The sequence below is a fragment of the Tenrec ecaudatus genome, chromosome 6 (assembly GCF_050624435.1).
Source record: "Tenrec ecaudatus isolate mTenEca1 chromosome 6, mTenEca1.hap1, whole genome shotgun sequence".
Lineage (NCBI taxonomy): Eukaryota > Metazoa > Chordata > Mammalia > Afrosoricida > Tenrecidae > Tenrec > Tenrec ecaudatus.
Window position 1 is genome coordinate 105,036,762 of NC_134535.1, and position 26,389 is coordinate 105,063,150.

Consider the following 26,389-nt stretch of genomic DNA (forward strand, 5'->3'; position numbering starts at 1 on the left):
AACACTAAAGATGAAAACATTGAAAATCGTTATAAACTGTTATAATAAAATATTCGTCAGTGTGCAATTAAGATGTATTGATGTATTGATACTGTGATTTAAAAGATGATGTGAGGAATGAACAAAGAACCAGTATTTGGAAAATATGGCCTTGGTGATAGAAATGTCTGAGATCGAGGGTGGAATTCTGTAAGACCAATGGCATATTCAAATACTTTTTTCAACAACCTAATCAATAATTGCATGTTAGACCTCACTGGATGGACTATACAGAAATCAAACCAATTACATCTATGGAAGGAAACTGGAGAAGCTCACTGTGTCATCAATCAAGGCAAATGTAGGGCTGATTGAAGAACAGACCATCAATTGTTCATGTACAAGTTCAAGTTCAAGGCAATTAAAGAAAGTGCCTTGCACACACCCTACCTTAAAGACCACCCCAAATAGTGTGTTTAGTGCTATGAAACCAAAGGTGGAGCTGCAGTGAAGGATCCGGAGCTGAATAGTGGCGGAGAATTGTAATCTTGCTTCTATTACTTTATATCCAAAAAATTTGGACAAAATTATTAAATTCTTCTGAATAACAGGGTTTTTTAAAATTAAACTAAACTCAAATTAGTAGCTCCTTTTACACTACAAACAAGATTATACCTAGCAATTTTTGATATCCAGCACCTTTTGTTAAGGAGTATTTTATTTAGCTTATATCCTAACGTTTTTCAGTGCCTTTTCATTACCTTAAGGTGCTCTAATTCCAGTGTTTCACTCATTTTACTTCTTGTTTAAGAGTAAAATTGTCCAATTGTGAGCACAAGGGCAGAAATCTTTTTTGTAGTTTCACTGGCCCAGGAAAGTGTGGGTCCGACACAACCTCGTCACGCATGTCCGTGTCTTCCTAAGGCTACGAGAGGAGGAAATTTCCTTTTGCAAAGATGATTTTTTTTAAAGCAGCCACTGGAGATTCAGGTTAATATTTCTCATCAAAATAAAAAGGTAATTCTTAAGACCAGTTCTATCACAGACAAATATTTTCTTTCAGTGTATAAAGCAAAAAGACGCTTGATCCCACTTTGCCCACATCTAGCATCCCAGGGAGATAGAAGGCATTGTAGCCCCTTTATAATCATCATCAATCTTTCACCCGAACAAGTGAGATCTGGCAGGTGTGTGGCTGAATGGCATACTGCCAATAAGTGCACATTCCACGCATGATTATGCAAAGACATTCAAATGAAAGGAAAATAAATGTCTGATGTGCTGTTACATTAGAATACAAATGCAAACTTACCATTTCCTGGAATCTTGCTTACTCTGGTCCTTTTGGAAAATAAGTTGTGTGAGCACAATTTCTAGAGATCTATGTGGTGATGCTCAAGGCCGCCTGTGCCATTGCAAGCCGCGAGAGAGTATTCACCACAGTCCGCGGACTGCCTGACTGGTTGGGAAAGAAGTAAGGAGTATTCCGTAGATTAAGACTGAAGGCCTTTGCACTATTACAGGAGTTACCACCCCAAATGGTAAATTTTGTCACGATTTGAAATTATTCGATAGCCACAATTTCTATAACAGGCATGTCTAACAATGTGATGTCGATTTTATATATATATATATATATGCGTGTGTGTATCTACATTGTGTGTATCTACATTGTGTGTATCTACATTGTGTGTATCTACATTGTGTGTATATATATATATGTGTGTGTGTATCTACATTGATTTATACATGTATATGTATAAAATCCCAGTTGCAGTGTAATTTGCATTGCAGTGTGGTGTAGCCAGTTCACCTCGAGTGAAGGCAGCCTCTTGCTGTCCAGGGCAAATCTTAGCTTGTGTGTTGCTGTGAAGCGGCAGCGATCTGAGGGGAGCTTCCAGAATCTGATGGACTGAAAAGGAAGACCTGGCGACCTGCTTCTGAAACGCGACCAATGAAAACCCTATGGGCCACTCAGCAGCTGGTCACGGAGATGCCCACGATTGGGCAGTGTTTCCTTCTCTGGTGCGTGGAGTCGCATGGGCCGGGGGGTAACTTGACAGTACCAACAGGAAGAGCGGCACAGGAGTAGTGGGAAAGAACATGTGCTGGCCCGTGAGTGCCCTGCTTCTCAGCACATGCTGCTTTGCAGATGTTCACTTGCATCTCACGTGCGGTTTTATGATCTTTCAGAAAACCACCCTGATAAAACTGATAAAAACGAGTTGGAACTTGTGACCAGCAGCTGTCTGAGGGGAGTCTGAACCCCCAAATCCTATGGATCTAGTGTGCTTGCCTTGATGTTCCTGCCAAAGTACATCTGACTGGAAAGCTAGGGGGATCTGTAAGGATGTGCCAGTATAAATTTGTAGTAATTCATACGTTCCAAAAACCTGGCTTGCAAAGGTTTGCCAACAGCTAATCTTTTTAAGCCTGTGAACCCACAGGTGCATGTTGTATCCAGTCACTTAGGTGACTGAGAAGACAGAGCTAAGTGCTACCCTGGTGTGTGGCTGACCATGGAGACCTGCAAGGACAATTCTATCCAATTGGGTCTCATGTTAAGGTTGTGACAAAAATCGTGCACCTCTGCTAAGATTCCTATTTTAACTTCTATGACAATTGCTGGGCATTTATGCGCAAACTTACAATGGCAAGGCAATCAATTGGTTTTGCACAAAAACTCAGCTGAATAGTGGAGAGACCAATGTTGTGATTTGGGCCCAAACTCTCTATTACCTACCCAGTAAAGTATTCCTCTTTCAAAAATAGTGAATCGAGCAATATTCTTTCTTCAAATTCTACTCAAGTGTCTATCCTAATCACACAACTTGTCTTTATGCACTACTTACTTTGCATACATTAGCCATGCAATCCCCCAAATGACAAGTAAATAATGTTAATACCAATGTGTGACTCAAATAAATTAAGACGTTTACCAATTGATAAACAGATTAAAGCAACAAAGAATAATATTATTAGTCTTGAATAATTTGGGGAGTAAATTATATGACAATCCTCTTCCTATAAACACTTTAAAATGCTACCTAAAATAAGGCAAACATTCTTTAAATTGATAGAAGAGCTAACAAGAATATAAGGGGAAAAGTCCAGGAGGAAAGTGAAAGACTCAGCAACAAAGAGGACTTGGTTTTAATGGGCCCTTCGAGCAAGAGAGCAATGCCCTGCACTTCTACAGATAGAGAGATGCAGCTGAAGCCGTGGCATCCAGGTAGAAAACCCAGATAGAGAGATGCAGCTGAAGCCGTGGCATCCAGGTAGAAAACGCACGGCCATCGAGTCCACTCTGACTCAGAGGACTCCTCTGTAGGATTTCTGAGGCTGTAAGTCTTTACTGGAGAAGATAACTTTGGCTTATTCCCACAGAGTGGCTGGGAATATGATAGCAGTTGATGGTTTCACATTTAATGACTTCACGTTTAATGGCCAAGAAAATAACCAACCACTAGCATGGTAGGGTACCAAAAATATGAGTCTGTCTCAGTCGAAGGGTGAGAGATTAAGGCTTTTACTTACCATTTACATGGCTTTAGAACCATACAAAGCTGGGGGGTGGGGTGGGGCAATCACCTGAAATTTATCAAGGTACAGCAACGTATTTTTTTTCCAATTGAGAGAGGTATGACAACTGAAATGAAGAAACAAGTGCAAACTTTTGTGTAAAAGAAACATGGACGCTAATTGCGCCAGATTCATAGATCTTGTCAAGATCTTGATTTTTACAAGAAATATTAATGAGTTGATCATGGCTATTGGAGCACTGACTTGATGATAGTAAGAAACCATTGATTTCTTAGATGGAAACGGTATTCTCGTAGTAAGGAAGACTGCAGGAGAAATGATGCGCCTGCATTAAGCAGTTGATGAAGAGTAACTGCACCAGAGACAAGGGCACACGCGGCTCTCTTGGCAGAGGTACATGCAGAATACTCCTTATAAACTATGATGGTGAGACTTGACCTCGCCGACGTTGGTCATGTTGTCAGAAGAGACCAGTCCCTGGAACAGTACATCATGCTTTGTAAGGTAGAAGGTCAGCAAAAAAGAAGAGGAACTCCCTGCAGGAGCTAGACTGACACTTGGGCCACAAAAAGGGACTCGAATAGAACAAAGGGTGTGAGGAGGAGGCAATTTCATTCTGTCGTTCACAGACTCGCTGAGTAAAAACTGGCTCAACAGCACAGTGCAGGAATTGTGCCCGATGTGACCTCACCACACTGGGGCAAAACGCTAAGGGTGTGCAACAGAGCAGTAAAGGGAGCAAAGCAATGAAGTCCCCAGGGAATACCAAAAATAGACTTTGAGGCCAGGGCATGGCACCCCATCAGACTCAACCAGAAAACAGTCCTGAAGACCAACAAATAGATCTGGAACTATTTATTGACATTTTTTGGTCATTTTTGTTTTGATTTGTTTTTCTCTGTCTTGTGCTTATTATTGTCTCTGCATGTCTATCTAGATAAGATAGGTGGGATAAATAATCTGGAGGAGAAAACAATGGGACCGATGGTTCGGTTAACAACCCCAAGGACAAGGGAACAACAAGTGATCTAAAGTGGATGGTGAGATGGTGTAGGAGGCCTCGTTGAACCTGATCAAGGGCAACGTAACTGAGAGTAATTACTGAAACCCAAATGAAGGCTGAATATGACAGTGGGACAAGAAGAAAGTAAAAGGAAATAGAGGAAAGAACTAGGAGGTAAAGGGTATATATATATATATATATATATATATATATATATATATATATATATATATATATACAATAGGGAAATAGAACTATGTACATAGATTTATAGGTTAAATATTAAGATAGCAGACAGACATTAGGTCTCGACTCAAGTACTCCCTCAATACAAGAACACTTTGTTCTAATAACTTGGCATTCCATGATGCTCACCTTCCCGACATGATCAGGGAAGACAAAATGGGTGCATAAGCAAATGTGGTGAAGAAAGCTGACGGTGCCTGGTTATCAGAAGATACAGCATCTGGGGTCTAAAAATCTTGACGATAAACAAGCAGCCATCTAGCTGAGAAGAAACAAAGTTCACATGGAAGAAGTACACCAGCCGATCATGAGGTGTCGATGGGATCAAGTATCAGGCATCATAGACCCAGAACAAAAAAATATCAATGTCATTCATGAGGGGGAGTGCAAAGCGGAGACCCAAAGCCCATCTGTAGACAATTGGACATCCCTTTACAGAAGGGTCACAAGGAAGAGATGAGCCAGTCAGGGTGAAATATAGCACTGATGAAACACACAACTTTCCTCTAGTTCTTTAATGTTTCCTCCCCGCCACTACCATGACCCTAATTTTACTTTACAAATCCGGCTAGATCAGAGCATGTACATGAGTACAGATATGAGCTGGAAACACTGAGAATCCAGGACAGATTAAACCCTTCAGGACCAATAATAAGAGTAGTGATCCCAGGAGGGTGAGGGGAAAGTGGGGGGAGAAAAGGGGAACCAATCACAATGATCTACATATAACCCCCTCTCTGGGGTACCTAGAACAGAAAATCGGTGTAAGACATGAAAAAAATTATAAATTATCAATGGTTCATTAGGGATGGAGGGGAGAGGAGGGAGGGAAATAGAAATGAGGAGCTGATGCCAAGGGCTCAAACGGAAAGAAAATATTTTGAAAATGGTGATGTCAACAAATGTACAAATGTGCTTGACATAATGCATGGGTGGATGGATTGTGATAAGAGTTCTGTGAGCCCCTGATAAAATGATTATAAAAAATCTGTCTCCACACCAGCTAACATCAATAACAACCACATATTTTAGACATAATAGTGAAGTATTTGTGCATAAAATGATATATAAAATGATATAAAATGTTTGGGGCTTACTTCAAGATAATCCAATGTCTTCAATGTAGATTTTGAGGGGTTTGGAAGTATATAGATGGAATAAGATTTATCTTAAGTGGATAATCATTCAAGCTGGCTATTTGAAATATGGGAGTTAATTATACCTCTTATCTACTTTTTTTATTCGTCAAATTTTCCACGATAAATTGGTTGTTTATTCTTTTTTTTTCTTTCAAGTGGCTCTGGGCTCATGACACTATTGGAACATCTGGGAAAATAAAATCGACTGTTTACACACTCAAATAAGCTACACTAAAAAGCCTGCTGGAAAATGAACTCATAAATCAAAATTCACAAACATATGAGGAGTGCGTTCATTAGTGAAAGTCAGTATTTGCATGTGTGTGCACACACAAATATAATTTAAGAATTAGAGCCACAATAATTTTAAATAATATAATTATTGAATACAACCTATTTTTAAAGCACAATTAAATAATTAAAGACTAGAAATAACACTTGCCTTGTAGTAAATCATCAAAAGATAACAAAAGGAAAACCCGGATGCGTCACATAGAGAAGCATCCTTTGTATAGGTATAGGATGCACAAGGCCCATGGGTATCCCAAGAGGACTTTTCTTGGAACTTAAAACTTATGGAAAAGAAGATGACGATGCATCTCCAAGACAGTTTTGATTAAGATGGGTGGGGGTAGTGGGAATCCTGTTAATAATAAGATGCATTTTAGCACATTTAATAGAGAGAGTATAGAGTGGGCAGAGTGATAGAACAGTAATCAAATGAAACTGAAGATAACCACAGACACGTGAGGAATCCAATAAGGAAATGTAATTTGTGATAAATGGGTACAGCACGCAAATGTGGAAGGAAGGGTTGACTGCTCATTACATGCATCTGAGAAAAAATGAAATGGGACCTCTACCTCACATCATCTGCAAAAGTTACGCCATCTACATCGGATGCAGAAGTCAACGGAGTCAAGGGGAGAGGACAGTCTTTTTAACCAACTGTACTGGAAAAATGAGATTCTCTAAGTAGATAAACAAATAACCATCAATCCATACTTTAAACTATGCATAAAACTTAACTCCAAAGTATAGCCATCTTAAAGGAAACAAAAAAAGATGAAATTTTGAGAGCATAATATTTTCAGAGATCTTTCCAAAAAGCCTCAGTCCTAAAGTAAAAGAATTTTTAAAATGGAATTTCATGAAATGTAAATGCTTCATCAGAACAAGGAGAGAGGGCTGGTTCTGAAAGAGGAGGAGTGGAAGGCGGAGACTCTGGAAGGAAGTGGGATCAGTGAGGGTAGGCCGAGGGGACTGCAGTGGATGCGATGAAACAAAATGCACACACATTGTTGAATGTATCTGCTCTGTAAACATTCGCCTGAATCGCAATAGAAAGTTTTCTTTAAAGGTATACTATTTAGATTAAGGGTCTAAATACCAACTGTGAAATCTTTCCGTTTTAGGAAACAAAAATGGAAAGTATCTTTATGGTCTTGGAGTAGGAAAAACTTTCTTTAAAAACATATCAATTCACATCCCACAAAAAGGATTGATAAATACAGGTTACATTCAAATGAAATGTGCACAGCAAAGACCCTAGAACAAAAATAAAAGCGCCCCAACTGGAAGCTATCTGCAGTCCCTACAACCACAGGGCCATCACGATGGTCAGAAACCCAGTGAAACACTGATGAAGCCAGCCTATAGACAACATGCGATGGTGGAATCGATTAAGATAAAATGACCAGTATGCTCAATTCCAGCACAATGTAAATTAAAGTAAGATTCCATTACATCAAAAAAAAAAAAAAAAAGAAAGCCCAAGTTACCTGAGAATAACAAATGTCGGGACAGATATAGATCAATGAGAACGCTTAGCCGCTAGAAGTGTAAATGAGTACATCTTCAGATTTGTTCTACTCATTGGCCCATGTAGTAGGTTTAAGATCTCTGTATCTCGTGATCAGAAATTCAAAGCCGAGATAGCTGCCTTAAAGTTGCTTTGAAACACATGCACTCAGACAGAGGTATGGACGAGAATGTCTCTTACAACGTTGTTTGCAATTGTCACACACAATTATTTTTAAACAGCCTCCTTCGGTGTTACGGTTTATACGGTGGATTTTATGATCAGGCATAATTAAGTGTGTTCTCAAATTAGGTCTCTCTTTTGAAATGATTACAGAGGGATGGTGACACCCCCTGGGTTTAAGGCTGTGAAATCGACAAGAAATTGAAGTACCACCGTCTAGAAAATTATGCAAGAAATCAATACAAATTCAATCATATAACATTATAACAGAAGGGTGAGAGAGCAATCCTGTCCCACCTTTAAAAAAATGTTACCAAGTGGCTTTTCTTAAGGAGAGCTAACAGAACATTAGACAATACAGAGTAACATCGCTTGTCATTTGGAAAGTGGGTTGTGCTTTCCGAAATGAGGCAGGCAGTGTCCCCAAGCAGCCTGAAAGCTCTCCTGCATTTCTCCCCTTCCCCTCCATGGCAACCCAGGTCAGCCGGACACTGCGCTTTTTGTGATGGGAGTGTGAGAGGTGCCGAGGAGGGGAGCCAGGCTCCAGGGAGGTCTTGAGGTGGAAAAATGTGGGGAGGCCCCAGACCAGTGACTCATCTAGGGTTGTACAGCCCAATGGTTAGGGGCACCCCGTGCTCGTTTTAACGTTGTAGTTTGTCTCAGACCCTTAACTCTAACCGGAACCCTTTAAACGGCCCTCCAAGTGGCTTGTTCAGGGGAAGATGGTGAGACGAGCGCAGCTTGCATCAACGTGGTCCTTCCGTTTCAGAGTCTGAGTAGCTGAGAGCGGGAGAGGAATGTCCGGGGCTTACCTGACCGTGTAGCTTACAGAAGGACACGGTCGAAGTCGGGATTTCAGAGGCAATGCTGTCAGCGGGGGATGATTTTTTTATTTCCTATAATCACATAACTTTGAAATTTTATTAAAACAACTCTTGCCAGCTTCACTTCCTTGGAACACGTCTCCCACCCTGAGCTCACCCTGCTCTCCTGAAGTCTGAGCACTGTTTCCGTTTCCTTGCGAAAGGCTGCCTTCTTAGCTTTCCAGGCAGAGCTAACCCTGAGCTAATAGTCAGCCCGAGCGTACCGGCCTGGTATGTCTGCCACACCTGATATTCTGGAAAGAAGCATGTAATGGCCGTACTATTTTTTCTGCTCGTAATAAAGCCACGATTCTCTAGTCAAGGTCTTGTGAACACATTAGCAATTTCCCCTTCCTTTCATGTTGCCTATCATTATTATCCACAAGATCGGGATAAGAAACCTTTAAACGGCCCCTTACAAGGAATGCTGAACCAGATGCTCAAGAACAATGGAAACTGGGTCCTCGAAGTTTCCTGCGGCCTCTGCCAGCACCAGCGAGACGGAAATTGCTCATTTCTGCCACGACAGGTGGAGGCCCACCGGAACTTCTTCAGCAGACTCCGAGAATGCTCACTTGCGGACAAAGCCTGGCCCATCGTGTCTGCTGCACTCGCTGGACTTTTTGCTGGCTAGCCCTCAGCAAACACCCACACGCACGATTGTCCGAGGAAGGGGATATGGCTCCAGCAGCATCACACCAGAGAGCGTCCACTCTAAAGATGCTCAGAAACCCAACCAGACTCCTCTAATACTTTAACAAAGATGATCCTTTTGTTTGCTACTTGTTCTGAAAGTGGGACCAACTGTTCTGAAACCAGGCGTGCTGGGAGCCTCCTCCCGTCTTCCCTTCTGGGATGCTTCGAGTCTTCTGCAGGACTAAAGAAAGGAGAGCAAAGCCTCGTTCTGGATTTCTTAGCTGGACGAACTATGAGAAGCCTTTGAAGATGTGCCCACAGTGGGGATCTACCGGGGAAGAGCAGGCCCATTCTTGACACAGTTTCATCACGAAGGATAACGCCTTCCACAGAACGAAGAGTGGTGAGCGAATTTCCAGAACCATCAACAAAAATGAAAACAGTGGCTGCCTATTACCCAGAGGACGTGAGTGAGAGGTGGCTTCCCTGAAGTTCTAGAAACAGCAAGCATGAGATGATAGACTCTCAGAAGCAGGGAGAACCTCTAATTACTGAAAATCAGAGCACCCTCAATAGCCCAGTCTGGTCAACTCTCCTCTTGTCCTGGCCTCAGAAGCCAAGACGCCATTTAGCCAGATCCTGAAGCCGCCGAGAAGAGCAGGATTCACTAAGTGGCATTTCCTCAGCCTCAAAGGGTGAAAGCAACAAATGAGATGCTTAAGCTACTCCGACAATTATACTCAGTCGCTGAGTCAACTTGATTTTTATTTTACAGAAATTTGATAAAAGCAGCAATCTGTGAATGCATGCAGACGACCTCCTCCATATGCTCCTCTCCGGCATGAGCACAGAGCCGCGGTGCCCCGTTGTATCGCCTCGGCTCTGTTTCCTGGCTCAGAATCTTCCCCAGAAACAGACTGCTGGCTGTGCCGTGAGAGCCGGAGGGCCCTCGTTAATAAGCTGAGAAATGAGCTAAAGGATCGTTGAGGTGGTTGAACAAATTTATACTCCCATCAACAGAAAAATGTATTTTAGTTATTGCCATATGTGTAGGTGGACACATACGAATGTTAAAATTAGCCAGGGTGGCTGAGGGAGCTGCTTCACTCAGCATCTGACAGCTAAGCCTGCCAAGTTTTCTTTCGATACTCTGAGATCTGAGGCTACATCCAAACCATCTGAAGGAGGATGTGCCTCTGGAATGGACTTTGATGCATTTTATACTATAAATCCTGTTCCCCGCACTCCTTCCCTCCTTCCTTTATTCCCTCCTTTCTGTTTTGAAAAATTCCCCTTTAGCTTATAAGCACATTATAATAAATGGCGACTCCATGGTAGAAGTTCCCCTGTTCTTCCATACAGGAGATCTGGGTTCCATTCCAGCCAATGCACCGTAAGTGCGGCCGCCACTGCTACCGAGGCTTGTGCGAGGCTGAGCAGGTGTAGCAGAGCTTACAGTCTAGACAGACTCTGAAGGTCAAGTGTCCACTTTGACAGTCAACCACTGACAACTCGATGAATCACAACCATCTCTTCCTGCTGTATAAGGGATCTTCCATAAATATGGGACCGATTTCATAGCAGTTAGCCACACTGAAAATTAAAAAGTCATTTTCATCTAGTTGATTCCAACTCACAGTGACCCTAGAGGACAGGACAGAACTGCCAGCTGAGTTTTCAAGGTTGTAAATCTTGACAGAAGCAGACTGCCACATATTTCTCCCATGGAGTGGCAGATGGATTTGAACTGTCCACTTATAGACTAGCATCCGAGTGCTTAAGACACTGCACCAGTAGGGCTTCTTCAACAACTAGAATGTTAAGATCTGACATCTTTGACCAACACTTCCAATGTTCCAGCATATAGGTCCTAAAAATGAACTGCATTTAAGGTGAAATGATACCTAATTAAAGCTTAACTAAAATTAGATCCCACAGTAACTGGATTAATGATCCCTTGGGGGGTATGGCAATGGGGCTTGGGGGAAATAGGGAGCTAATAATGATGAGTACAAGAATGAAAATTCTAAAACTGAGAGTGGTGATGTGTATGAGTTATTGAATTGTATGATATATGAATTATAAGCCAATAAAACTGTTGGGGGAAATAAAATAGCAGATACCATTCCTATCCTCTATTAATGCAGAAACATGCATGGGGAATTTCTCAAAATCCCCTTGAATATATCCTTTGAATGCTGATGCTAACCTTGCCGGGAACAACGTGGGCATGTGGATAGCCCTTCTAGAAACACTATGTGATAGGCTGATGGCTAGAAAACCTTCATCTCCTCTCGACCAACTGAGAGCGGACACCATCCTGGCACCCTGTGAAATTGCTGGACCAAAGATGAGGGAAGTGCGCGCCATGGATCTCTTCGCGGCCGGTTATGAGAACTGGGGGTATTGACCTCCAGCATCCGTCCACATCAATCGAATTTGTTCTATCTGTTCCCTGATTTATTTTGATTACGAGACTGCAAACATGAAGTCAAATGAGCTCTTCTTTGTAAAAATCCTGCAGTCTCCTTATAACACGGAATAAAACTTCTTGATAGTACTAACTGTGTGTGTTCTGAATACTTTCGGAACCCAGGAGCACAAAGTGGAGGAAACGTATGTTCTTTAATTACTACCTCACCAGTCTCCTAAGTGCTGTCAATGAAATTAAATGTCTGGATTGGAAAGTGGTACTCCAGGTCATCCCCTAAACCATCATTTAAGAATGGATACATACAAGTTCAAACATTATGGCAGGTATGGATTATATAAATAGATTTTAATTCAGCAGTCAGTTATCTATGTATCTATGTATCAGGGGGTAGATACCTACTGGCCCCCAAAATATACATGTTTACAAAAAGGTAAGAAAATAAATTGTCTTATTTTTCTTTGATTGTTCCCCAACACCTATGTGCTATCATTTCTATCAAAGAGAGCTGGATGAAACAAGCAGCTTGTCATCAACTGCGTACCAAAAGGTCAGCAGTTCAAAACCACTCAGAGACTAAGCAGACAACAGGGCTGGCCTAAAGATTACAGGGAAGCAACCCCCCTGGAGAAGTGCTCCTCTATAACATAGAGGGGACCATAAGTTGGAGGCTGATTGGCTGGCAGCTAACAACAAATATTTCAAAAAAACTTTTTTTTATAATCTAAAATTTAAAACCAAAATGATTATTGATTTCTCAAATGTTTCCAGAAATGAAGTGCTTGATATCATTCTATCCACACCACAGGATATGCTCTAAATTTGAAACAAACAAACAAAAAAGGATGCTCAGGGACCACTCGGTCACTGTAAGCCTTTGCATGCCTACCTCAGGATGAAGCTTGAAGTGGAGCTGAAAGCGCATCTCTCCTAGGATTTCTAAGCATTGAAAGAACTCATGCAATCTTTCTGTCTCATTTTTTTTAAACACTGTATGGTGGTTGAGGTGAGAGGTCACATAACAAATGTTCATGTGACCCTGGTTTTAATGCCCACAAGCATCTTCTCATTGTCACCCTGGGTTCTCCACTTTCATTTGCTGAGTTTCCCTGTCCTCCTCTCTCATCTTTACTTTTGGGTAGATCTTGCCTTTTTAGTCTCTTATCTTTGGTTGGTCTAAGGAGGCGTCCCTCCCAGGTATTACTGTTTATTTTAAAGGTGGGTCTGTTCGTTGGCTGAAAGGTGGTTTCAGAGAGCGGCTTCAGTTGTATGTTAGAAGGCTGTCTTACGGCCATAGTCCTAGAGAGTCTTCTAGTCTCTGTCATCAGTAAATATGCTTATTTCTTTTAATAAATTTGAAGCATTCTACATCTTTAACCCACTCTAACTGAATTTTTTTATTGTGTTCCTGATCAGTGCAGTTGATAGCGGTACCCAGGCACGTCTGGTCTCAGGTTAGATAAGCTGTGGTGTACACCATTAGTCCTTTGTACTAATTACTTCCTTAAAATTTTGGTTTTCTTCATTTTCCTTTACTCTATATGAGAAGAGACAAGTAGCTGTGCCGTAGATGACCACTTTCAAGCTTTTAAGACAGTAGCCACTATGCACCGAAAGAGGATGTAGATCTTTATCTTTCTTTATGAACTAGGTTGTGTCAATTATCCTGGATGTTCCCACAGATCGTGGCCTTTAGCCTTCAAGCCCTGTAACTCGGACTCACAAGGTATTTGGTTTTTCCCAAGAAGTTTTCATACCTCTGTCACTCATACACTTGTAAAAACGGTGTGGGGTGATGTCTGATTTCCTCTAATTTCGTAAGGAGAAAGGAAAGTCAAGTTCAATATCAGCCCAAGGTCAATTCCTACAAAATGGAGGCCAGACATGCTTCCAGTCTACAGTCCGTTCACCAGTTCTGATGTCAACCATCTCTACCACAGCATCCTCTCTACTTCTCTGTTGGGTTTTATCATCCATTACCAGGCAGTACGCACTATCGTGGGGTTTACTTGGGAAGTTAACAGGTTGCAATTTAGGATCAGAAATACGCAAGATATGGATGTTCATTCAAGACCATCTGTTCTTAACCACTCCCACAGCCATGCATCCCTTGCCTTCTCCCCTACGTGGACAATATCACAAAGCCCCCTTGGCTCTTCTGGTAAATGCCCATAAGGCACTTCATTCTGCCAATAGCCTTAGTACCAGTGTACTTGGCTCTGGCTCTGGCTCATCAAGTCCACCACTGCTTCTTGTTCTAGGTTTTGCTGCTTCTACATCATGGTCACATCTCTGCCATGTCTCTGATCCTTTTCTGGTCTCACAATTCTGTCTCCTGGATCAGGGAGGTTCTGTACACAGGGATTTGGGGGTCCAAAGAACATGCTCCACTGCTGGCTCTTATTTCTTGATGGGAGTGAGCTCTACCCTGCGTTTGAGATGGTGAAAACAGAACAGATTGGCAAAACTAATCCCCATGTTAAACTCCAATTCACATTATTTGCATGGTCCCACCCCACGTGGGTGGCATGTACCTATGTATATTATTAGCAAGTTTTCCAATCCCCATTGTGGGCCACAGGCACCTCACGTTTGCCTAGTTTTACCCAATCGCTGACGGTAGAAATTGCAACAACTGATTAGAAGAGTTATGTTAGGTACTACCCTGTACTGCACACTGCTCTACTGGAAGAGCTTCATATTTGTACCCATTCAAAATAGAGGTGACCCAACAGAATGCTCAAATCATAAAATAATGGCATTGATATCACATGCAAGTAAAATATTGCTGAAGAACATTCAACAGTAGTTGCAGCAGAACATTCACAGGGAGTAGCCAGAGATCCAGGCCAAGTTCAAAGAGAGTGGGGAAGAAGGGATAGCATTGCTGATCTCAGATGGATATTGGCTGAAAGCAGAGAAGATCAGAAAGATTCTTACTTTGTTCCATTGACTATGCGAAGGCACTCAACTGTGTGTGGACCATAACAAACTGTGGATAGCCTTGAGAAAAATGGGAATTCCAGAACACTTCATTGTGCTCATGTGGAATTTGTACATGGATCAAGAGGTAGTTGTGCAAACACAACAAAGGCACATTGAATGGTTTTGTATCGGGAAAGTTGTGTGCCAGGGTTGTATCCTCTCGTCATACTTATTAAATCTGTACATTGAGCAAAAATCAGAGCATATGGATTATAGGAAGCAGAACATGACATCAGGCTTGAAAGAAGGCTTATTAACAAAATGTGATAGGCAGATGACACAGCCTTGCTGGCTGAAAATGAGGGTGACCTTAAGCGCTTGGTAATGAAAGAACAAGGATTTCAGCATGGATTGCAACTGATGTAAAGAAAACAAGAATCCTCACAACTGAACTGATAGGCAGCATCGTGATAACCAGACGATTGAAGTTGTCAAGGATTTTGGCTTACTTGGATCCTCACTCAGTGCCCGCAGAAGCCGCAATCAAGAGATCAAACACCACACTGCATCTGCAGCACGAGACCTCTTTCAGGTAGAGAAAAGCACGGATATTACTTGGAGGATGAAATTACATCTAACCCGAATCCTGGTGTTTTCAATTGCCTCATACACATGTGAAAGTAAGACACTGAATAAGGAGGACCGAAGAAAAATCGATGCATTTGGACAATGGTGCTGGTGAAAAATATTGAACAAAAGAACAAAAAAGGTCTGTCGTGGAAGAAGTACAGCCAAAATGCTCTTGTTTACAGGCGAGACCAATCCTTGAAGGAGGACGTCAGGCTCTTTAAAGTGGAGGGACAATGAACAAGAGGAGGGCCTTTAAGGAGATGGACTGACACAGTGGCTGCAACAGTGGGCTCGAACCCAACGACAATGGTAAGGGCGGCATTGGCCTGAGGAGTGTTTTGTTCTGTTGTACAGAGTCACTGTGAATTGGAATCTACTTGACACCTGACAACAACATACCTATGTCTATATCTGGATCTGAATTCAGATATCATCTAAATATATATCTAAATAGATTGCTTACCCAAAAAGTCTGTAGACACAACGGTACATATATCTGATGCAGGTGTGCTCCGTGACCTCCTCTGTGTATTTAGCATATGTCTGCACCTTTGTAACCATTCGCAGTTAATCATCCCTTATTGCTAGTGTTGCAGGATGGTATACGTTATAGAATTTACTGTAATTGTCCTGTTTCCTTGCATACATCTCTGTCTTCTTTTACCTTGGTCACTTTATGTTGACTTCACCCATATCACGCCTTGTTTTTCTCTTCACCTGAATTAACACAAACTTATTATCTAGTTAGTGAACCTTCCTCTCCTCTCCTTCCGTCTCTGGTAAGCAGTAAATAACGTTTCTCTCTGTGTGTAGTTCTGTTCTTGACTTTTTGTAATAGTGGTTTCACAAAATACATGTCTTTTGGTGATTGACTTATTCAACCAGCATTATGTCCTCCAGGTTTTCACAGATTCATCATTAACATTTTTATCATTGCATAGTGCTGCCTTGTATGTATGTATTACAATTTATCTGTTAATCCTTCGATGGTGGTTTTGTATTTTTTAGCAGTTTTATTGGCATTTCGTCTGCATATCATATAATCCAATAGTTCAATCATATCAAGAAGAGTTGTACAACCTTTCCCACAATCAATTTTACAGTGGTTTGTTTTTTGCTATGGTAACTCTGCTGCAATGAATTAGTGTGCTGTGTCTACTGACGTCACAGCTCTGATTTCCCTCTAGGCTATACAGCAAGGAGTTGGATTGTTGGATCAGATGGCACTTCGGTGAATAGCTTTTTAAGGAAGCACCATACCATTCTGCATGCTGGCGATACCATTTTGCACTCTACACTCCCACCAACGTGGTGTCAAAGTTCCCATCTTGCCACAGCCTCACCAGCAGTTGTTTTCTGGCTTGGGGACCAGCGCCGTTAATGTCAAGGTAGGTGATACTTCTTGGAGTTTGGGTTGGCATCTCTCTGCTGGCTAAGGAGCATGAGCATCCTTTCAAGTGTGTGTTAGTCCTCTGGAACTCTTCCTAGGGGACGTGCGTTCATGACCTCGGCAAATCTTCGATTGGGTTGCTTTTCTTATCGTTGTTGCTATGTTATCGTTTTCTATATACCTTAGAGATTAGACCCTTGTGGGATATGTCATGGCCAAATTGTTTCCCCAGTCAGTAGTGTCTCGTTTTGCCCTTCGGACGAAGTCTCTTGATGAGCCCAAGTATTTAACCTTCAGGAGCTTCCAGGTATTTAGTTTATCTTCTGCTCTTTGTACTTTGTTGGTTATGTCTGAGAGTCTATTTGTGCCAGAATGAGGACCTTGAGCTTCACCCTTATGTTCTCTTTGATAAACTTTATCATTTGCGGGTTAACATGTAGGTTTTTGATCCACTTTCAGTTGGTATTTATGTCTGAAGTGAGGTATGGATCTCATTTCATTTTTTTCAGCAGGTGGGCGTCTAGTTTTGTCAATGCTATTTGTTAAAGATATTACCTATTCCACATTTAATGGACTTCAGTTCTTTACTAAAAATCTGCTGGATGGATTTATTTATAGAAGCCCAATGGTGTTCCATGGGTCTACACATCTGTTGTTGTACCATATCAGGCTATTTTGAATCACCATGGGTGTATGATTTTATTCAATCTTAATATTCCTAATTAGTTATTCCATATTCCTACTATTCTTTCAGAAAATATACCACCAAATTCTTGACTGTCTCGTTTATTTTCATATTCCAAATTAATTCCGTTACATTCAATGTTATATTTACCATGAGAACATTAAGTACCTATGAGATTATTTTCCTACCATTATTTACTATACATACCCCAAGGGGATGGAGCTAGACCGTGTAATTATCTACTGCTCAGTTCTCAACAATCCTGTGACAGTTGCTATAATAGAAGTGATTTCCCAGTGGTATCAGAGATGCTATATTAGGTTGTGGAAGCATATTAAAGTCTCAATATGGAAAACAATGGATTCATATTCAATGTGCTCCTAAAAACACAATTCCAGATTAACTTTCTCAAATCCCAATACATATACATGGAAAAGTGTCACCACATTTAGCTCCTTGACTTGTTAAAGGATCAAGCCAACGCCCCAATGCCAAATTTTTCTCTTTTCTTGTTGCTCTTCCTAACCATGTTCAAATAACTTAGCCAAATTACAACATATCACTTTGTCTACATAGCAGTGACGGATAACAGTGACATTTGTTCCTTATTTTCCATATGCCCTCCACATATGTGTCAAACCATTTAAAGAAAACAGCATGTCTTGCTTTCTTTACTTATAAATTATGTATACTAACTATATCTGTTCCTTACTTGCTTAATGTTATAAACTTACTTGTGAATCTTATGGTTCATCTTGTTATAAAACAAACTCGTGTAAAATGTCTTTTCTGTCAAGTCAAGGATCAGGGATCCATTTTTGAAGCCCAGATATGCCTACACGTTGAATTCTTTACAGTAAGCTAACGTATGATAGCTGTTATTGAAGCTCTTCGTCATCACCGTCTCTATGAGGTTTTATGAATGGCATTGGGAAATATTCAGCCTTGCCTATGAAACCCATCCTTAAACTTTCAAATGCGACTGTGGCAGGATGTACAACACAGCTTCAGAAAGCTCATGGAAAAAATCCATCATCTTTTCATTTCATTCTTTTTCATAAACTTTCTTAAGCCTCCTCATATACTTACCAAGGACCTAATTGCAGCAAACTGAGGTATACAGAAATGGAGGGACGGCAAAGAGGCTACAACCCTCAATTGGACAAATAAATTCCCACTTTCATTGGAAACATTTCCTCCAAGGGTCAGCGGGCTAACAAAAACTAAAGCTCTCCACTGGGGATGAGAAACAAGAGTTTGCTCTTAAATTGATTTTAGAGTACAGATGCCAAGCCAAATAAATCACTACAAGTGAAATACTCAGAAAGGTAAGTGGGCTTTAACAATATTTGTGAAGGCTAAATTTTCTAATAGGAAGTCTTCATTACTGTCAGGTATAATAAGGGCATGCGTTGTCCATGGGGATGTCTAGAGCTCTCCTCCCGGTATATATGATGCACTCATTATTTTAAAACCACTGCCCTGCAGGGCAGATATCCTGAACAAATGCCACTGAATTCAGAAAATAAGCCAAAATTCAAACATGCTATGCTTAACCTCAACTAAAATAGTATTTACTAGAATAAGAATAAGAAATAAAAATAAGAAATAGTGAGAAGTTCCAAGGATTTAGAGTCCTTCAATCCGTACCCATTGTTCATGAAGACAAGTTCCAGAATGATGAGCAAACTTGAATGCCTCTTTGACCCAGCTACTCACACCATCGATTGCGGAATATGCAGGAAAATGTCTATTTCCTAGTTTCCCCTGCCAGAGCCAAGTTCATCCTCAAAGAGCCTGTTTCACTTTGTATTGTCATTGTGTTGGGACTTGCAAACCTCAATCTATAAAGAATTTTGAGAGAAGAATGACATTTTTTACAGGCTGTGTAGTCTTGACAAAACCTCCATTCTATTTGCTCTTTACAAGAATCTTTTGCAACGGAAGGAAAAAGACTTCGACTATCTCTTTGATGGCAGTAGAAGGAATCACAGATTTATAGATAGATCTGGAAGAAGGGGAAAAAAACAACCCAACCTATTCATGTTTCTAAAATGCGATTTGATATAAACCCATGGTCAGAGATCACTGAAGGCTCCCTCCGTGTATAAACCAGGTGTTTGTTGACTATTCATCAAGTCACCTAGACGTTAGTCAACAAGAAGTCACCTGTTGTGAGTACAGATACAGTTGCCTAGGTCTTCGCAGTTCTGTGCTGAGCTGCTAGCCTAAATGTTGGCAATTTGAAGCCATCCAGTGTCCCCACAGGATAAAGACTTGAATGGAAAGTTGCTCCCATTAAGATTACATCTAGTCCAGAAGCAACAAAGCCACATGGAAGCAGCACACCAACGTGTGATCATGAAGGGCTGAGGGGACCAGGTTTCAAGCATCAAAGGCGGGGGTGGGGTGGGTGGGGAATCATATCATCGTGAATGAGGGGAGTGCGTGATGGGGACCCAATGCCCATCTGCAGACAACTAGACATCCCTTGCAAAGGGGTAGTGGGGGAGGAGATAAGTCACTCACGGTTTAGTGTAGCAACAATGAAACTCACAACCTTCCTGTCTGGTTCTTAAACACTTCCTTCCTTCAACTATCATGATCCCAATTCTACCTTGCAAACCTGATTAGACCAGAGGATACACAGCGGTACAGATGGGAACTGGAAACACAGGGAATCTAGGACAGATGAACCCCTCAGGACCAGTGGCAAGAGTGGCGGTACCAGGAGGGAAAAGGGGGTAGAAAGGGGGAACCGATCACCCGGATCTACATATAACCTCCTCTCTGGGGGATGATCAACAGAAAAATGGGTGAAGAGAGACACCAGGCAGTGTAAAATAAGATAAAATAATAATCTATTAATTTTAAGAGTTCATGAGGGAGTGGGGAGTGAGGAGGGAGGGAGAGGGGAAAAAGGAAAATGAGGAGCTTATTCCAGGAACCCAAGCGGAAAGCGAATTTTAAGAATGATGAGGGCAACAAATGTATAAGTGTGCTTTACACAATTGATGTATGTATGGATTGTGATAAGAGTTGTATGATCCCCAATAAAATGTGTGGTTTTTTTTAAAAAACTATAACCAAGAACAGCCTACTGAACAGTCCTACTTTGTCCCACCAGCTCACGACAGGTCAAAGTGACTCCAAGGTGCCTCCCCACAGCATTCTGGGGCAGCTTCCAAATCTCAAAGTGTAGTACAGTCAGTACCCATTGCCATCAGATCAATCTGTCCAGTGGTAAATTGCCTAAGAAACAAGATAAGCACAGGCTTACTTGTGCTTATCTACTAATCTGTAGTAAACTGTTCCATATGTCAGCATGAAAAAAATATGTAGGACTGTTTACTACAGACTAGTAAGTAAACACAGATAATCCCATGCTTACCTGGCTTACTGGGTACTCCATCGCTGTCAGAGACTGTACATTTGAAAAGAGATGTTGGTTCTGGAGGAAGGTTCTAGGGGATTGGAAGAAAGGTGGGTACCAGCCACGGAGAGAGGCAGAGGCTTAGATGTGATGAAAAGCATGTGAAATTCTTCACTACAGATTAATCAATAACACAAATAAACCCCTGCTCTCCTTGCTTATTGGGTCATCTGACCCTGAGTCACCCCTGTAGGATAGAGTAGAACTGCCCCATACTGTTTTCTTGCATGTAATCTTTGTGCAAGCAGACCGTCAAGTCTTTCTTCTGTGGAGCAAACTCTCAACCTTTCAGGTAGGAGCCGATTGCTTTAACCACCGTGACACCAGGGCTCCTTATGGAACGGTAACCCTCATAAAACAAAGAGCCTATCAGATTCTTGTCAGGGCCACCAGAATGGTGAGAAACAGAACAGAGATGTACATAAAGCTGTAGATGGGGCAGGGGACCCTGATTGAATTCTGCTTAAATTCTAGAAGCCGATTTGATTCTGACCCAGTTCCATAAGTCGACTTGCATTACTCTGGTCTAAGGGGGTGGGCTCTCTCCCAAAGTGCAAATTCTTCAATATTCCTTATGGATCTACCATCCCAGGATCCTTCCCTAGCCCTTGGGGAAATGATCGTGAGAAGACTTCTATTCACCAAGTTCATTTTCACAAACCTCTAAAGAGATTCAGGAGGTCTCTGAGATGGCTAAACAGTAGCTTCACTGAGAACAAGACAGAGAAAATTACCACAGTCACATTTGCTTCGGATCAAACTGTATTGGGAAAAAGAGCAAGTCACGCCGACTGTTGTCCAGGTCAGTGGATGAAAGAGCAACTGCTATGCTCAAGAGTCCCTCTACCAATGATCCAGTCACTAGAAGCTAGCAAAAGGAGTGCGTGCTCTTCAGGAGTGCTGATCGTGAAGCAGAATCCCTCTACGAGCTTGACATGCATTCAGTGGTCCCAAGAACAGCCCTAAAAGGCAGGAATTCTTATTATCATCCTGATTTGACAAAGGAAGGAGTGGGAGCCTGGAGAGTTTAAGTCATTTGTCAAAGGTACTGCGTTAACAAAGGCCACCCTGCGTGCAGCCCAGAGGGTGAAGGTTCCGCATCTGCCCTGCTCCATCCTGTCTGCCTGTCTTTCTTGTCCTTGCCTGAAAACACAGCAGAGTGTCCAGGACTCACCCCAGACAAGATGATGGGGACAAGCACAGTGTCGCTGTGGGACAGTGACATATTGTCTGCAGCTCTGCCCAGCTGCGATGGGAGTGGTTCACCCAGCTTTTCTGAGCACGTCCTCACTGCCCTCGGGTCCTCTCCACTAGCCGCTCTGCTCTAGAGATAGTCCAGCCAAGAGAAAACCTGCATATAGCTCCCTCCCTGGAGGCCGGACAACAGAAAAGTGGGTGAAGGGAGCCATCACAGTGTAAGACATGGAACACAATAATAATTTATAAATTACAAGGGTTCGTGAGGGAGGGAGGATGGAGAAAAAAAAATGAGGAGCTGATACCAAGGGCTCCAGTAGAAAGCAGATGTTTTGAGAATGATGATGGCGACAAATGTACAGATGTGCTTGGCACAGTGGATGGATGTATAGATTGTGATGAGTTGTACGAGCCCCCAATAAAATGATAAATAAAAAGAAAATTTAAGAGTAAATGTAAGGTACTATCAGGGTTACACCCAATGGACAAACTTCAAATGGTACCTGGATCCTAAACTGGAAAGTACAGAACACTGTCTAGCATCGCCTTTGTGCCACACCCAGGGAGGTTCCAGGATCATGAGGAGTTCAGGCTATGAAATTTGAGCAGTGCACTATTTGCATGTTAATGCACTGAATCTTAAAAGAACTCCTTTCCTCCTTCCTGCATCTAACTTGTTGTGGTTCTTATGCTTGTTTGTTTTTTGGGTTATTTTTTGGTAACAGGCATTGTGAGGTTGAAATAGAGGGAAGAAAACATATTCATAAATTATATTTGAAACCATTTAATAAAGGAGTTCCCTTTCTTTTAAAAAAGAAAGAAAAAAGCCGAACCCTAAAGGACAGACCTCCCCCCCCTCACCCCCCACCCGAGTACCTTCGACAGTCGCTGGGGTGACTAAAACACCTAGTATCTCTCAGTGAAAAGAAGCTATTTTTAAAAACACTTGATTTAGAAAACGCTAATCATGATCATTCCATGGGAATTCTTAGTACACAAATTAAAAGTTTTAAATTACTCTTCAAGAATCTGTGAATTCAAGTAATCTTAATTAGAAAATAGCTGCACTAATGCATATTTATCAGGTACCTTTAAAGCCTGTCACGGTCCGCACTTACTTGGGAGGCTGTTTTATGATTTGTAGTTCCCGTGGTCAGTAATCGCCCTAATTATGCAATGGGAGGTTAGGCGTGCCGGCCCAGTCCTCGTGTCAGCTGACTCCACCGCTTTCAACCTCTGGACTTTCAGAGATTGTTCGACTTTTCTTAGCCTGAGAGTCCTCATGTGCATAGAGGAATCCTAGTTCCTGCCTCACAGCGTTCTCGCCTGTTAAGTGCAATAATGCATGGGGAAGATTTGAATAAACGACAAGGCCCTGGAATCTAGCATAATGTTAAAAGGACAAAACAAAGGTGACAGCCAGTGACAGGTGGCTCTGGGAGGAGCAAGCAGGCGTCGTTAGGCATTCCAGAAGTAGAGGTGGACCTGGCTGATGGCTTGGCCGACTCCTAGCCTGGGTGAGTCTGGGCCAAGGTTGGTTCTCTCGTTTGAGGAATGGGGTTGATAACAACTGGGAGCCCTGTGCAGATGGGGGCCTAGAAATCGTATATGTAGCCCTCTAGCAGCACAGACGCACACTGGGTGCTCCAGAAATGGCACCCCAGGCCAAGTAAAGGATCCATTGACCTCAGCCAACTATGTAATGCGCCTCAACAGACCAGCGCAAGAGCAGAGCAGCGTTCTGCTTAAGAACGGTACACCCAACAGTGTAAGCTATGAAATAATAATAAATACTTTATCAACTGTTCACCAGGGTGGCAAAAAGGAGGAGCTGATATCAAGGGCTCAAGTAGAAAGATAATGTTTTGAAAATGATGATGGCAACATATGTACAAGTTTGCTCAATGTAATAATGATTTATGGATTGTTATAATATCTGTAAGAGCCCCCAATAAAATTATTTGAAGAGGAAGAGGAGGAAGAGGAGGAAGAGGAGGAGGAAGAGGCGGAGGAGGAGGAGAACATGGAGAAGAACAAGAGGAACAAGAACACATCCATTAGCAGAGCCCCAAATATACTTCTGCCCTGGCCAGCGCCCTGGGTTCTCCTACTTCAGACTCCAATGGATTGAGGCTGTACATCTTTGTATTCTCGAATTTCTGCCAAAGATGATTATTTTTATAAACACTCAGGGAACCTCAAAAATAAAAGTAATATTACCCAGTAGGCAACCCCACGAACAGGCTTTCCTCCTAGACTGCTTTTACTAGCTGCGTTGGCCTCACTTTCTGCTACTTCACCCGGGGGCAGGGGTGGAGTCCGGGAGAAGGGATCAGGAAAACAGTCAAAGTGAGTCTGTTGTTATTGGGGTGGCTCGATGTGACAAACTCTGCCAGCTTGGAGATCGCCTCCCCGCCGCAAGTGAGCATCCCACTCCTTGGAGCAGTGGGCGCACCAAGCGGGAGAAGGGCAGGAAACCCCAGTGTGCCAGGCGTCAGGCCCCAAGCAGAGCGAGCCCCGAGGGGCGCATGCAGTGGGCTTAGTCTCCATGCCCCCATGCGGCCCCGCATTCCTGCGTGGCAAGCGCGCTTCGGCAAAACACACGGAATGCTTACAAGGATGCCAGCCCAAAACGGAGTGTCTCTGACTAGCAGGGAGGAGCTGATGTTCGCCATGAGGAAGCCCACCACGGTCACGCCGATGCCCAGGGCCAGCTGCAGCAGGGCGAGCAGCAGCGGGAACCGGCAGCCGCAGCACGTCTGCTCCTCCTCGTCCCCGCGCCCCAGGGGCGCCCCGGGGCCCTTCTGCGGCCCGGGCTGGGCGGGCTCGGCGGCAGGCGGCAGCCCCCCCTGCCCCTGCCCGCCGCGGGGCCGCTGGTCCTTGCCCATGGCGGCTGCGAGTGCGGCGCGCGGACCTGGAGCGGAGCGCAGTGCGGGCGGGCGGGCGGGGCCGGCCCTGGTATTCGGATTACGGAGCCTGAACAAATATGGAAAACATTTGGAGCCAACTCGGCCTGAGCCTCCAAAGGCCACAGGGAGCCTGTTAGCCAAGGGGGATTCGAGGGGGGTCGCCAACTGCCAACACGCCTGGAGGCAGCGCCTGCTATGCCCACAGGCAGGGTTTGCCAGTGGCTCAACGGAGCTGCGCGCGGGTGCCCTGGCCTCCCTGATCCAGGGGCACACTTAGAGAAGTGTGTGTGTGTGTGTGTGTGTAGATGGTGTCTGTTTTCCTCAGTGGTTTGGTTTGGTTTGTGTTTTCTGAAAGGTGTCGTGCGAGGTGCTGAATGTTTAAATCCTTTGAGTTTAATTCATAGCCAATTTATTCCAAAAATGGGCATTGCCGGCCTCCCAGCTGCGAAGGACTTTCAGAAGTCGAGCTGTTCTTATTTTCTAACAGAGGCACAGACCCTTCGCTCGTGCCAAGTCCTGCAATTCAGCTGACAAATCAAGTCATTTTCCCCATTGAGATCATTTGCTTGAACAAAAAGAGGAGAGTGAGATCCCTTTATTACTCCTGAAACTGGACAAAGACGAGGCCAAGCCGGATGATGCGGGTGAGGACACCACCACCGCACAGGAAGCTATAAGGGAGTCCAAAAGATTCCTGGTCATGAAGACATTTGCTTTTGAAATAACCATTGACAGGAGACTGGGCTAATAGTGAATTCTATCACAGGCTTTTTTTTTTTTAAAGAGCTCTTTTGAATTGTTTTTATGGTGTTGCCAACTCGTCTTCACTAATCTCCACAAGACGACCTTGGAAGAGTATTCTTAGTCACCGTTAGAATCATTTTTAAAGCACCTACAATGTACTAGAGTAAGAATGTTTAAGAAGCACCTGGTTTCTGCCCAAGTTCAGAGAGAAAATCAATGAAACGGATTATTCTTCTCACCGCTTACACGTCCTCTGCATCAGCTATAGCTGAGTGTCTTCCAGTCCCTTCTGGCTCCTAGCTAAGCTATAGGACAGAGTGGAGATGCCCCAGAGGACTTCTTAGACCGTGATCTTCGGAGAACTAATCTCCAGGGCTTTTCTTTCAATGAACCCTTGGATGGATTTGACCTGCTGAATTCTTTAACTGCTGGGGCATCAATTTCATTGAAGCCATTAAAGAAATGATCCCATTACATTTAGGATATTTATATATCCATCTAGCCTTACATATCTACATATAGGGATATACGGGGCAAAAATATTTCAATATAATATTAAGAAATTGGTTTTCAAGAACAAATAAAACTACCCAGGCATTAAGATGCTGGAATTCAGTGGATTATTTAATATGCTAGCCATCTGCCTCACACC

At 42.7% G+C, this 26,389-nt stretch overlaps 1 protein-coding gene across 2 annotated transcripts in view; it reads right to left on the bottom strand.

Annotated features, from left to right (window-relative positions):
- SSPN (sarcospan) overlaps positions 1-24,998 on the bottom strand; it is a 42,117-nt gene extending 17,119 nt beyond the window's left edge. Inside the window, exon 1 of one of the 2 annotated variants that reach the window (XM_075551969.1) lies at positions 24,700-24,998. In XM_075551969.1, the coding sequence (XP_075408084.1) occupies positions 24,700-24,972 (273 nt within the window). In that variant the 5' untranslated portion in view covers positions 24,973-24,998. Of the gene's footprint in view, positions 1-23,202; positions 23,396-24,699 lie in introns of those variants that run through there. The other variant, XM_075551970.1, reaches the window with a different exon arrangement.
- Positions 24,999-26,389: the final 1,391 nt, after the last annotated feature.